The sequence below is a fragment of the Rhineura floridana genome, chromosome 7, assembly GCF_030035675.1.
Source record: "Rhineura floridana isolate rRhiFlo1 chromosome 7, rRhiFlo1.hap2, whole genome shotgun sequence".
NCBI classification, from domain to species: Eukaryota; Metazoa; Chordata; class Lepidosauria; order Squamata; family Rhineuridae; genus Rhineura; species Rhineura floridana.
Window position 1 is genome coordinate 66,244,914 of NC_084486.1, and position 14,651 is coordinate 66,259,564.

Genomic DNA, 14,651 nt, shown 5'->3' on the forward strand with positions numbered 1-14,651 from the left:
CCTTATTTACACTGCAATCCTACACATTTCTACTCAGAAGCTATAGCTCCATTAAGTTCAATGGCACTTATTCCCAGGTAGATACGTATGAGATTGCATCCTGTACATGTACGAAGTTATGAGTATTATTAGATGTGACTGGAAACATGAAGTTAAAGATTCCTGTTACGTTGGCATCTCTGAAGATTCATATCAGTGAGTAACAGAGCAGAAATCAAAAGAAGATTTTGTTAATGTATTTTATTAGTGTAACACAAACTGAAATATGCTTACTTAGACAATGAGTGCAACTGTTCTTGCAGCAGATTTTTAACATTTTCACTCTCTGGATAATTTCTGCAAAACAAACATTAGATTTAATAGACAGATATTGACACTCTGAGATGAAACATCCCAATCTGATGCAGAGTATGACAGATTCTGCAGAAGGTTGCACATTCTGTGCTATATTCAGAATTCAGAAGAGTAACCAGGGTTGAAATAAGTAGGCTCCTGTAAGTCTTGGATCAGTGCTCAGATGCTGAAGATTGCCTACAGTCACTGTGGGCAATTTTCTCCATATCAAGTCATTACTGTGAGGCACATCACAAGCAAAGTCCCTCAAAACATCAATATCTATTAGGCAGGGGCTCTCGCATGGGTTTTCCCTTCTGATACAATGTTAGGACAGCTCCACCCATGTAAAGCAAACAATGGACACTGAAGAATCCCAACACTGCAATCATGAATCTGGGAACTCCCCAAGCATATCTTATGTCCATCCCAAACTGAACCAAACTGCATTGATTTGTGTTTCTATATACCAAATTTTAATTTATATGTTGCTAATGGGTTGGATCCTGATTTTGCTCCTGCCGGTGGAAGAGGAGGAATATAACTTTCACAGATTCCCGCTTCCCTTCGCAACCTCTAAAAATCTGCTGTGTGGGCTTTGTGGAACAGTGAAGGAGGGCTGTAGGGGAAGGAAGGAAATGAATAATCCACCTCCCCTCATCAGGTTGAAAGTCTTTCATGGACAGAAGGAGCCCTTCTGTTAGCCTGATAGAAGGCGAGATTTGGATCCAAGTCAATACATTATGTGCTTTGTAAGTTATTTAGAAATTGTGGCTTACCAATGATAACTCAACAGGTTAAAAGCAAATGTCTGCACATATTACCCCTGATCAAGAGTCCAGTACATGCTCCAATGCAGATGTGTAAATTGTATACAAGCACATTTTTCCTAGTCAGTCCCTTAGAAGAACCAGCCATGGATGCACAGAGAGGAATATATACCAAGGACCCAGTGAATCGTTCAGGTGTCTCCCGCATTTCATGACTCAGCTGAATCGAGCCACTTAAAAGAGATGTAATGTGAAAAGCAAATATGCTCTGCCCATGAATGAACACACTAACATGATGATCAATGACTGCTGCTAAATGTGTAAAATTCTGAATGGAAAGTAGTTCGGTTTTGTGACCCACCTGCATTCACCTAAACCCTTAAATAAACATGTTGTAATTTTATGAAAGCAGATGTTGGAATATGCAATAATAATAAAAATTAATCTTACATCTGTGAAATATCAAGAGAATATTTATTATTCCAAGGTTGGTGTAGCAAGAATGTTTTTAAAGCTAAGGAAGCTCTTGGAACAAGAAGATATGGGCACCACACAGGTTCTAGGGAAAAAAGAGGGAGAACAAAAGTGAATAAAATCAGAGTCAGTCAATCTGTAATTAAAGAATAAATAATAAAGAAGAGTAAGGCTTGCAAACATCTGTACTTGTTTACTATGTACCTGCAACAGAGTTTGATATGGCTTGTTTTTATTACAAATAATACCTGGATTGTCACCCTGTAGTGGTGAGCAGGCTTGCGTGTTCCAATGAACCCTGTAAGCGATGTCGTCAGGAGTCATGTACTCCCAGCAGGGTCACCCATGGCAGTAAGGTCAAGGGAGAGGAACCAGACAAAGAACGATCCTCAACGGCAGAACAGGCAGAGGATAACAATGTGTATATTACAACGGCCGTGAAGGCGGATGAACGCTGCAGCAGATAAAGGACTTCCAATCATTGTGGTACCCATGCCATTGGATCAAAGACTTTTTCTGTCAAGATTGTGTGTTGATCGTGGTGCACCGATCTCCCCACATAAAAAAAAAATCACGCATAGGAGTCTTCCTTAACAAAAGTCCCATGGCGATTGGCAAATGGCGACGGGGGCAGGACTGTGAAATCCAGAAGCCCCTAGTCATGGTCTGGTACATCGGCGGTGGATACAGATTCAGATGGATCCATTGTTAAAGACTGTATTTTTGAAGACAATCTTACTCGGTCACGAGTGATCGCCAAGAAGAAGATTACAATTTCCCAGAAAGAACAGCAGTCTTGAGAGTTATTGCCACATTACAGACATGTAATATGGAGCTGTGGGCACATCTGGAATTTTGAGTGTGTGCCATGTGAACCATCTGCTCTAGTTGCTTTTCTCCCCCACTCCCTGGGCCCCCATTCCAAAAGAAATAAAGTATGCACGTGCACACACACAAATTCTTTGCTTTTCCATGGGGTCTTGGTAACAGTCAGATCCAGTAAAACTAAAATGGATCCTCTTAAATGTGCATGATTTTATACCACGTTTCCAAAACAAAAATGTACTATAACACAGTAAAAACCACAGATCTAGTACTTGCCAGCACCACAGAAGCATTAATCCAAGGCACAGATCCTCATGGATGTTCATTAATTTTTTTTCAACACAGTACAACACCACCACCAATAAATCAGATAACAAATCTATTATTATTATTGTCTTTATTTATACCCCACCATTTTTCCAAAACTGGAACTCATGGTGGCTTCCAGATAAAAATACATATAATTAAAAACATACAAAATCTACATTAAAATAAGATTAAACTATTTCCAATATTAAAACCATACACACATATAGCTAAAAGAGTTCAAACTAGCTTAAAAATAATATAATAGACATTAGCAATGCAGCACCCTTCACGCCCTATCCTTAGCCTTCAATTCCAAAGGCTTGTTGGAATAGGAAGGTCTTTGCTTGTCGGTGGAAGGACTGCAAGGAGGGGGTCATTCTTACCTCCCTAGGAAGGGAATTCCAAGCCTGGGGCAGCCACCGAGAAGGCCCTCTCACACGTCCCCACTAGTCATACTTGAGAAGATGTGGGTATTGAGAGAAGGGCCTCTCCTGAGGATCTCAGGGCCTGGGCAGGCTCATACAGGGAGATACGGTCTGATAAATCTATGGAACCGGGGTGATCTATTATGATTTAATAGTAATTTTGAGGGGATACTTTGAGAAAATTATGAGGATCTACAAGGATCTGTACATTCATTAGATCCACGCCTTTGCACCATGGCCGTACTGGAAAGCAATGAATCCTTTTACAGTTCAGTCAATACAGACAGATGGGATCTGTGACCTGAATGGTGGTTGGGTGGAAAACATAAAAAAACCTGATGTAATTTCAAGAGGATCCACTTTGCTAGATCTAATTGGAGTATGTGTGCACACATATGTACACACACACACACACTTTCACTGTCTCTCTCTCTGACACACACTCCATTTTCTCCTTCCCCAACTCTTATGCACCCAATTTCTCACCCTGACCCCGAGTTGCTCTGTTTATTTTTATTTAACAAAATTTGTATACTGCTCGATTGTGACAAAGCTCTAAAGAGAGAGCAGAAAGACCCATCTTTTACCCCGCAAAGAGCATGAGTGATGCATTTTTCTCCCCCAGTCTTCCAGATTGCTCGTTTATCTCCTATAGCCTTGGTGGCTCCGTTTTCTGTTAGCTGTTCCGGTGTCAATTGGAGTGTTGAGAAGCCCATTAAGCTGAACAAGGCAGGAAGAGAGAATCTTGCTCTTCCAACTTCCTCCTTCAGATCTATCTACTTTTCAAAGGGGAAATAAGGTAGCCACCCTTGTCACCTCATGACAAAGGGGAAGTGAGGAGGATGGGGGGCTCAGAGACTTCATGGGTGCCAGAAGTTCTCAAGGGCACCATTGTATCCATGGGTGATCTCAGAATTAGACATTGGTTTCAGACTGTGTTCGTCTCTTATTCTTGATTTTCAGTGCTTGGCTTCACTGGAATTATTTGGCTTGCAGCTGCAGTCTGGGTTTCAAAAGTTGATCTGTATAAGCTGCATGATCTGACGGGCTGGATCCCTTCCCTGCTATCTACATAGTTCAGAGTTTAACACAAAGTCCAATGCAAACCTTATCCCAGTCTGTGTTGGTGTTGAAATTGCTTTTTAATATGTTTTTAAAGCTTTTTAAAAATGTTTTAAATATGTTTTAATATGTTTTTAAGGATGTTTTGTTTTAATACATTTTAAAGTCTGTTTTTATGATATTTTAGAGTATTTTTAGTGCTTTTGTTTGCCGCCCTGGGTTTCTGCTGGGAGGAGGGGCGGGATATAAATCTAATAAAAAAAGAAAGATTTGAGGAAGATTATATCTCTGTAGTCCATCAAGTTTCAGTATATGATTTTTCCTTGGAACTATGTAGGTCTGCTGCTCTGCTTCTAGGACATTTATCACATTTTAAATACAAATCTAAGCCGTGTTGATAAAAAAACAAGCAGACTTTCTTATAGCACCACCTATAGACTAGAGATGCTATAATATGGCTTATGAAAATATAGAAACATGGAAGGGAGAAAATTCATTCTACAGAGACAGTGCAAGCTATTTCAATGAAGTGACAGTGTTTCAAGGGGATATCTGGCAATAGTTATACAACAGAAAATCTGCATCAATTTTTTATGCTGCAAAGACCATTAGTACTTTCATGTACTGAAATACATATTTTATACTTAAAACGTTTTCATAAAATATGGATTACAATACCTTTTTGAAACTACTTGATAAAAAATATTGCAATTTATTTTAAACATAAAGGCTGCATACACATTTGTGTATATGCATATATGTGAGAGGGAGAAAGTCTTTTTTGTTACATTACTAATAATACAAATACTGAGTAATGACCAAAGTATAAAGATGAAACTTTTGTACAGAGTGACAAGTAAATCTGGTAGATATTACAATTCCTGGTGGAATTTTAGACTTTGTGGTTGTAAACCTGGTGGCAGAGATTGATCTTTTCATCTGAAAAAGTGTTCATAGAACAAGCTAAAAATATTGTAATAAATAAAAAGACAGAAGACATGGTCTACAAAGACATGTTTTTCATTTCATTCTGCAGTACTGTTATGAAGGACCTTCTGCTGGCTACTACTAGTGGGAGAATTGCTAGTAGTAGCTCTCTTACCACTTGGGTAGAGTAGGGGCTGTGATCCCTACCCCCCCAAGGGACTGTGCTCCTTCCCAATGATAACACAGCAGCAGTGATAACATAACCATCCCAACCTGTCAACCATAAAAAAACCTCTCTGTGTGTGTGTGCGTGCGCATATATATATATATATATAGAGAGAGAGAGAGAGAGAGAGAGAGAGAGAGAGAGAGAGAGAGAGAGAGAGAGAGAGCGCTTAGTAAAACTGCTCTTTCTTCACTTCCTTGCTTTTTGGCACTTAAACTGCCCTAATTGTATGCCTCAAATTCCACGCTTAATGAAGTTTTCTTCACATCCAATATTGCCTTTTTACAACTGAGGAACAATTCAAAACCACACTATCTTAGTGGATAAAATGCATCTCTCCCATCCTCTGGCTATTTGAGCAGGGAACACTCCTCTGTTTATCAATTCTAGTGCCACATAATACAAACTAATAATAAAAAAATGAGCTGCATTGCGCGGCCTTTGCCCATACCTGATAATTCTTGCTCGTCCATTCTAAAACAAGCTGATTTCATTGTCATTTCTAGCACTCTGATGCATCCATCATCTGATGCCAAGATCACTTTATCTGAGGTACACCAGTCAACATCAAGTACTCGGAAGTTGACATTTCTTCCACTTCTTAAACTGCTCACCATCTGTACCTTAAAAATGCAACATATTTTACTTTTAGAAAGATCATCATAATGATGAACCTTTCCATAAACAGACAGTGAAATTAACTTTTGCTTCTATAATTGTCACAAATATACCAATGCAAGGGGGATAGGATGTTCTCCGGAGCCCATTTTATAAAATTAACTTTAAAATGTAAAAGCTTGCTAGTTAATAGTTTATGTTCCAGTATTACTGTGGAGGTCTTCAAAGCAGAAAGACCATACAAATGCTCTGTAATATTTTCCACCTTTATTGTCAAACTTTATTTCAAATATTACTGGGGTTATTTTGTTCTATAAACATCTAAAAAAATAAAATTACACACCACACAAATATTCACTGCAGTCAGTAGTACTTGGTTCTCCCTTCTTTCCATGACAGACTATCCATGTGGTTGAATTTGGAGGGTTTTTATTCAGTTCAATCTACTTTTACCTTCTCTATTCAATTCAATCTAGCCATGATGGCAGGACGATCAGTGATCTGTTTGAACAGGTCACAAAAGTCTCTTAAGCAAAAAAAGGAAAAACAAGGACAAGCCATAATTCAAGAACTGTAGATAGTTCTAATGCTTGGTTATGCTTCTGTGTGGAACGTTAACTTCTAAGAGGTCCCATGCCTTTGGTCTGCAAATCGTAAATACAATGGACGACATCCTACTAAATGAGAGTAGACCCGTTGAAATCAATGGAATATAATTAGTTATTTAATTGGTTACATTTATATCCTGCAATTCCTCCCAAAGCAGCACTGGACAGGAAATACATCTGTGCTAAAATGTAACAAAACAATTACTTAACTTCACTTATTTCAGTGGGGTTCATCAGAGTATGATTCATGTTGGATTTCATCCAGTTAGTTTAGCAATATTTTAATGGCTGAAATATCTCAATGAAAGCAACTGATAGCAGCTTGAAAGAGCCAGGAAAAGTAAAGCTTCCTTTGTGAATGGCTTGATGACTCAAATGCCACCAATGTTATCTGTAGACATAATTAAGTACAATGTTAAGCTTACCATTTAGAAAAGTAAAACAAAATTGTTACTGACCTCCTTTGTATCCCAAACTTCAGCCCCATCATTATACATTGCTATTAACTTTTGGTTTCCTTTTCCAGGGGCAAAGCGTATCTTCTTCACCCAGCCTCGGTGTGTGGGGATGCCTCTGGAAAGGAAAAAAGGCAGAATATAAATAGTACACATTTTCCTTAAGGAGTTTACCTTAAGGACAGACTGAGAAACTAAACTTCAGAGACTATCTAAATAAAAATGGTTAAAAAAAGTTTTAGGAAAGAGAAACTTGTCAGTTAACACCACCTCTCCCCTCTGCACATGTTCTTGCTCTGATTAAATACATGGCAAATTATCACTAAAAGTAAAACTAGTGACGCATGACTACAGCAGTGCTCTGCCAGTTTGTTATGTACACAACCCAGTATTTCTGTGGCAATCCTTCTGGACAGAGATTTTTTTTAAAAAAAAAAGTTGTAGGACTAGTGTGCTCACAGACAACTTTGATGTGACCAGCTTTTGTGGCAAAATATAAAATTATTTCAAACACATAGTATAAATTAGGCCAAACTGCTATGTTACATGGTAGAATGGTTGCCACCAAGAAGTCAAAATAGTACTAACCTATCTGCACGATTAACCATTTTTGTGAAATGCTACCCGTGTGGTTTGGGCAATTTTCAGAAATGCCATGGCAGTTCTGAAGTGTGTGTGTGTGTGTGTGTATATGTATATGCACACACACATTTCTTGGGCCGTTTTTCACTCTACCAAACTATGGCAGTGTTGATTCACCGTGACTTGTCACACAGATTGAGGCCTACTCAGTTTCTTGGTGGAAACCACACCACCCGAGTCATGTGTGAATTAGGCCTCAATGGAATTTTATACAGGTTACTACCTGGATACTCTGGCCTTTAAGTCCCAGAAGTTCAAATTTCCATCAACATCACCCAGAACCAAGATATCTCCTTTCCATGCGATACATGTTATACTGCCCATGCTTCCCTACAAAGATTTCAAAAGTAGAGATTAAAGCTAAGAAGCACAGACTACGTAACAGGCATAAGTGGTAGTATAAAATCAATCAAATGTTTGTAACACTTAAGTTAGCTGAAGGAAGTTCATGGAAGGAAAGTCTCCTCTGTAGATACCTGCTCCTGCTGAAAAGGCTTGGGGGATGGGGGCAGGTGGCTGCTAGGGATAGGAAACTTAATTCCTTAAACTATTTTAGGATCAAAGCCATGGTAACTTGCACTTGTTTTTAATCAAAGCGATTAATTTCTATCCTTTGAGATGTTGTGCCAACTCACATTCTGAGTATTTTGACCCCATACAAAACAGAGTAACTCAAATTCTTCCATTATTGATCCAAGAGCGTCCACTTAAAGTAACATTAATATAGATTTGAGGCCAGAAATTTTTATTCTATTTTAAAAGTACAGGAATGTGTGTATTGCACTGTCAAGTTTTTTTTTAAAATGAAAGCCTCCAAATGTTATAGCACAAATTTAAATAAAAGGGTAATATGCTTTACTGGGAAACAGAAACTTCATGTTTGCCTAAGGAAACAGAGAAGACAAGGATGAATCTGTAGTCAACCTCCGTTACCTTTTCTTTTTATCTAATAAGTGAATAAAAGGGTTCTTTCTGACAAGTTAGTTGTAGAGATAAACCATTTTATCATGTAGCTGGGAAAGGAAAAGCAGACAAGTTAAATACATTACAACACACACAAGCTCTGATCCTCAAACCACCCATTAATCACAAATCTTTTTTTTAAGCACTATACTACACAGAATACAAAAGTGAAGAGGTTTCTATACACAATCAAGTAAATGCACTTAAGAATCCATTGATGTTAAATGATTTGATAATGGTGGAATGTGAATGCTCCCTAATTTCATGTATGCTGGCTCCTTCATACACATCATTATCCATACAGAGTGCAAAACAGATTATTCATCACTTGAGTAAATCTCTCTCTTTACTATCAATGACAGTCATGTAAAAAGGTAGCTAAAGGAGCATTAGCATTTCTGCATTCTGCATCTATGCTTATAACAGATACATTTCCTATTGAACTCCAAGGGAGAAGGCCCATTATTATTATTCTTTATCTCCCTAGTCCATGATCTGCTCCAACATATTTTCTAAAGCTATCAGACACTGGATCCTTAAAAGCAGGTCACTCTTTGTGAAAGCTATGTCTGAAAACAGACACCCTGACAGTTTGAACAGAAGGATTTTTAAAGTATCTTAAAGAGAACGAGCTTTTCTAAAAGACTGGTAATGCTTTAAAAGAATGAAAAGGGGCAAATGAAGACTTTTGGAGGGAAATGTTGTGGTGGGCCAAAAATGCCTTCTGTTTTCTGGGGCTATTCGTCTCCCCTGAAAGACGGGGAGAATTTTTAGTGTAACACAATGGCACTTGGAAGCCAAACATTAGTCATTTAGGTTACACATACCTGTAAGCAAAGTTACATTTGCTGTGCTACTACAAGAATGTCTTCCCTAGAGATACAGAGGCTTTAAGAGCAAAGAACCAGAAAACTTAAGTATTCCGTTTGAGAACATTTAAGAACTGAAAGCTTTAGCTGAAAGGGAACTGGACTATGAAGCAGAGATGGTGAAGTTGATGGAAATGGCCAAAAATGAGCAGCTGCAGGGATGTAGCACATTTCGGTAATGAAATGTTGTTTACATGGCCACAGGAGGTCAGCATTTCAAAGAGAATGTGTATTTAGGCATGCTATTGAAGCACAAGAAGAAAGCCGATTCTGAAGACTCATTGACAAGCAATCCAACTGGAGACATTGAGACAGCATAGCAAATAGTTTGGCATTCATAAGTATGTCAGAGGGAATAGTCACAGTCTAAATCACCATACATGCCTGAGAGCACTCCATCAATTCATACAATTCCCCTTTTGCAGATATGGAGTTTCTTGTACACACCAGAGTCACTGGACACTGGAGCAGTTGGATCACACTAACAATGCATGAGGCAAACATAGTTTGTTAAACTTTGTCTTCAGTACCCGTTCCTGGGATTGTCCATGGCCCTTAGTTTGTCTTACATCTTAGTTTGTCTTGGCATCTCACACCAATAATTAAAAAGATACCAAAGGTGTGGAAACCTCTGTTTCATAGAATGCGCTTTTGTGGAATAGCATTGGTTGCTCGGTGGCTAATTCCCAAAAAATGGAAGTCAAAGTGACCCCCAGATGTGCAACAGTGGATTGAAGATCTATTAACACAAGTGGGTAACATGAGAAAATGGGAGAACGAAGACAAATCCACAGAAGTATGATGAAACTAGCTAGAAATGCATACTGATTGAGAAGGGAGGCATATATTCCTATACTTCCTCCCCATTTCTTTCTTATAATACTCTTGTCATATTAAAACAAAGGTGCTCCAAGGCAGAGAAAGATGTAGTGAAGGTGAGTAGAGACAGGGGGATTAGAACTGGTATCTTTTCCTCTCTGGTGTTGTAAGCTCGCAGTTGCCAACCCGGCTTCCACAGGTGTCATGACACCTGCAAAGACCTTCAGTGGCATCCCTAGAAGGGTCCTGCGATTTCTTTTTTTAAAAAAAGTCTCCAGCCCTCCAAGAAAGAACATTATGGAGCAAAAGTGTTGCTACCCTTCTAAATGACTTCTGTGAGACGAGCCAGCCTGGCTGCTCTCATCTGCCAGCATTTCTAGCCAATGAGTGAAGTCAGAGATATGACTGATGAATGAGCTGTGCAACAGTGGACTGAAGATCTATTAGCGCAGGCTGCGCATAAGTGGGAAACATGAGAAAAAAGGGAGAATGACAACAAATTCAAAGAGGTATGGTGCAACTAGCTAGGGACACAAGGCTATAGGAATCCCTAGGGTCTTAAAGAGCATCTGTTTTCCCCTCCCCTTTAGTGCAATTCTCCTGCTTCTGTCTCCATATACTACGACACAATAAGTATGGGTGGGTGCTAAAAAAATCCCCTCACCAAATGGCAAATGCAAAATGTGAAAAGTCTGCAAAGAGACTTAGGGTTGTTTCCTGCTGTGTAGGAGTTCACATCCAGGCACTCATGAAAATTCACTGTATAGCTAATTTACAGTACAATAATATACATGTCTACTTCAGAAGTAGCACAGAAATCCAAACTACAGGACGCCAGCTTAATTTACACCAGGGTAAATTATGCTGGTGTAACTTGCCCCTATTTCAACCTCCATTCAGGAGTGGGGCCACTGTCAGCTGTGAACAAAGCCTTTAAAATAGTTGGGACTTAACAGTTGGGCTGTTGCTAGGTCATGTGACCAAGCTGAACAGAGTTTGGAATGGGTAAGTCTCTCGCATCATGCCCCTTTTTTCAGGACTTACTCAGCCTCAGCTCAGCTGGCTTTGACTGAGCTGGAGACCCACCTATTCCAAACTCCACTCATCCCAGCGGCTCTTGGATTTGGAACGCTCCTTAAGTTTCTTAGTGTTTAACGAAGCCTAAGATTGTATTTAGGATTGGTATGGAGGAAAACAGGGTCCTTGTGTCTTTTAACAGCTGCATCTCCACAATCAGGACCAGCAGGACACATCTGACTTCCCATGATAAGCATAAGTTTGTCTACTGCAAGGAGAGGGGGAAGGTGATAAAAAGCAATGACTGCACTCTCTCCAATGTTGTGTTATGCTATGTCCCCCATGGCAGTCATTTTGCAATTACACCTTCAGCACTCACTCAAAATTTGAAACGTGCTCCCTGGTCCAAAAAGGTTAGTGACCCATTTGTAAACAGTTTTAAAAATCTGATAAAATATAATAAAATAGGAATTCAACACCAAACTTACATCGGGAGGAATTCTTGCACTGTCTTTCACAGAATTCCCTTCTACTGTCAAGTGATAAACTTGTCCATCAGTATCTGTAAATACAAAGTGCTCCCGAGCAGAAATGTTTTGGCTCAGCTCTGATTTACTCTCAGCTTCCTGCAACAAACTTTGAAAGAGAAGCCAACAAGTAATTTTTCTTTTCAAAATGAACAGATCATGGATTCCCTCAATATATATTTGTACTATTTATATACTGTATTATGTAATTAGAAAAGAAACAGTCTCTTAACTTAAATGCCACACTTACAAACAACACAACTGATTAAGTATTCTGTTAATGAAGGTAACAGAAAGAAGCAAACAAAGTTTATGGATAGGGAGAAAGCAACTGCTTTTAGTTCCTGATCTCTAGTTCCAGGGCATGGTCTGAAGGCACATGATACGGCCAACATGTTAAAGAGAAGCAGGTCTGGATCAGGTCTGGATGAGAGATCACCTGGGAACTCCATGTACACTGCCTTCAGTTCCATGGAAGAAAGGCAGTAAAGAACTATAATAAATTCAATGTTATGAACACACAGAGATGCTCCCTCTTCCCTGTCCAGCTCCGTGCACCGTAGGTAAAGGGAAAGGGCAGAGATGTCCTGCTTTATGCATAGTTTACCACACAGCCCTACTACACCTTGCACAGGAACACAGGAAACTGCTTTATACAGAGTAGGACCACTCAGTGGTATCTATGCTGATTGGCAATGGCTCTCTGGGATTTGATTTTGATTTGATTTTAATATTTCTACCCCGCCTTTCGGCCAAAAGGCCGTCAAGGTGGCTTACAAAAGAGCACCAACACAAAGATACACCAATAAACCATCAATAAACCATCAATAAAACAATAAGAACAATACAGTTTGCAATACATTTCAAGGTTGTCACAAAGTACCCCCCCTCACTTTGGCAAAATAGGTATTATAGACATTGGGCTACTTTGCAAGGCTAGCCACACTCTCTGTCATAGTCCTATCCCCTCTCATATAAATATAATACCAAATATAATAGTTATTAATTTTATTTGCATTGGCATTAACAGAGTCATTTTAAAATGTTTACATTAGAAGAAAATTACACATTATACTCCTGTATTTATTGCTACATTTTGTTTTGAACTGACACCCTACTCCCAGCCACAGCTAAACTAAAGTCTTGGATGCCTGAATTGTTTTCTATGGGACAACAATCATTTCTTCACCAGGGAAGACCAGCAGAAAAGGAGCTTGCACTTTACCACTTAGGAGCACAATCAATCCCAACAGTAATATAATTTGTGAAACCTGCTCTGTCCGGTGTCGAAAATGGAGGCACTGAGAAAATGGAGGTACTGAGAACTTCTCATGTTTATCTTTTGCTGCCAAATGGATCTCAAATGTCCCAGCCCTACCTGGATTGAATGTGGTACCTTCTGGATGCAACACAGATGCTCTACCTCTGAGCTACGGCCCTTGCAATAGTTGTATGGTGCATATTCTTGGTATGCAGCGTTTTATCTGGTGCACAAATTAGATTACAATCTAGTTTCAAGAATAGGCATCTTTTCCACAAGCATACAGAGGAAATCTAGAAAGAAGATAGTCACTCAGCCTGATTCTAAGTTCTGCAGAAACTCCCAAAGTGCACATGAAGTTTCTGTGCACACAAGGATGTTCAAGTTCACTTAAAATGTTGGGACAGAAGCACGTGCAGAATTATCTCCAGCATTAAACGAATGAGAAAGCCTTGTTGCAAGCAAAGAGCTATTGGATCTGAGTGAGTTTCTCCTAGAGCAACAAAGGGGAAAACTTTAGATAGAAATCTGTGTCCAGGAGTCAGAATCTAGCATCAGCATATGTTTCCTGCCCCTACTGCAGAGCCTCTGCTGTACTATCCTTTTCTACATGCTTGTTTCTTATATTACAAATCCCCCAATAGAATAAATTGTGCAACTGCATTTTGCACTAGCTCTTGCAACTGAAGATCTGGAGTTTTCTTGGCACAGAACTTAGGTTTCCTTGCTACAAACAAGTGCCAAACATGAGGCACGGTGAGCACAGCATATACTATTCCAATTACTAAAAAAGTTTGTTGGTGCTTGTATTGAATTATATTAAACAGCTGATTTATTCACATAGCATACTGCTGTTTGTCTCCCGCACACGAAGGACTTAAGTTTACATATTATAGTAATGCTGGGCATCAGATTCTAGCTCATACTTTGCTTCCTTCTGTTGCTCGGGTTGCACAAAAAGTTTTTAAAGATTTAAATCACAACAAGGATAAATGTCCATTAATCCAAAATAAAGAACAGCAATGCTAACAGAGTGTATCCCTGGCAAGAAAACACCCAGAGGAAAAGCCAATGTGATTTCTCATTCAGTATGCTGCAGATACCTGATCACCGAAGATTCCAGACTGCTCTGTTCTGTATCTGATACTACTGTTTGCCGGGCCATAGCTTCACGGGCTGCAAGCTGCTTCTTTCTTAAACTCTTCAAGTTATGAGAAGGTGACCATTCCTGAGAGAACAGAAGTCATAACTGTTCATATCTTAATTATTATTTACCAACTCTAAATTCCATTCAGGGGTGCATGCCTGAGAGAAAAAATGTTATGAAAAGCAGCAATATGCAAGACTGGTCCCATTTCCTTTCTGGCTGTTTATGCTGAGAGAAAGAGGGAAAGGTTTCCATCCTAGTGGATAGACATCAGTCCACAATCAAATAGTTGTATTTGAAGCTACACAAGCTACGTACTTATTATCATTATTTTTATTAAGTTTATATCCCTCTCTTCCTCCTGAAGGAGCCCA

General features: G+C 39.2%; 1 protein-coding gene across 6 annotated transcripts in view; it reads right to left on the minus strand.

The window, feature by feature from the left end:
• WDR11 (WD repeat domain 11) overlaps positions 1 to 14,651 on the minus strand; it is a 100,712-nt gene that overhangs the window by 19,092 nt on the left and 66,969 nt on the right. For all 6 annotated transcript variants that reach the window (XM_061635822.1, XM_061635824.1, XM_061635819.1 and 3 more), the window contains 7 exons: positions 14,234 to 14,358; positions 11,831 to 11,978; positions 7,898 to 8,004; positions 7,036 to 7,150; positions 5,803 to 5,974; positions 1,554 to 1,662; positions 274 to 336 (listed from right to left, as the gene is read on the minus strand). In XM_061635822.1, coding sequence (XP_061491806.1) covers positions 274 to 336; positions 1,554 to 1,662; positions 5,803 to 5,974; positions 7,036 to 7,150; positions 7,898 to 8,004; positions 11,831 to 11,978; positions 14,234 to 14,358 — 839 coding nt within the window. The remainder of the gene's footprint in view (positions 1 to 273; positions 337 to 1,553; positions 1,663 to 5,802; positions 5,975 to 7,035; positions 7,151 to 7,897; positions 8,005 to 11,830; positions 11,979 to 14,233; positions 14,359 to 14,651) is intronic.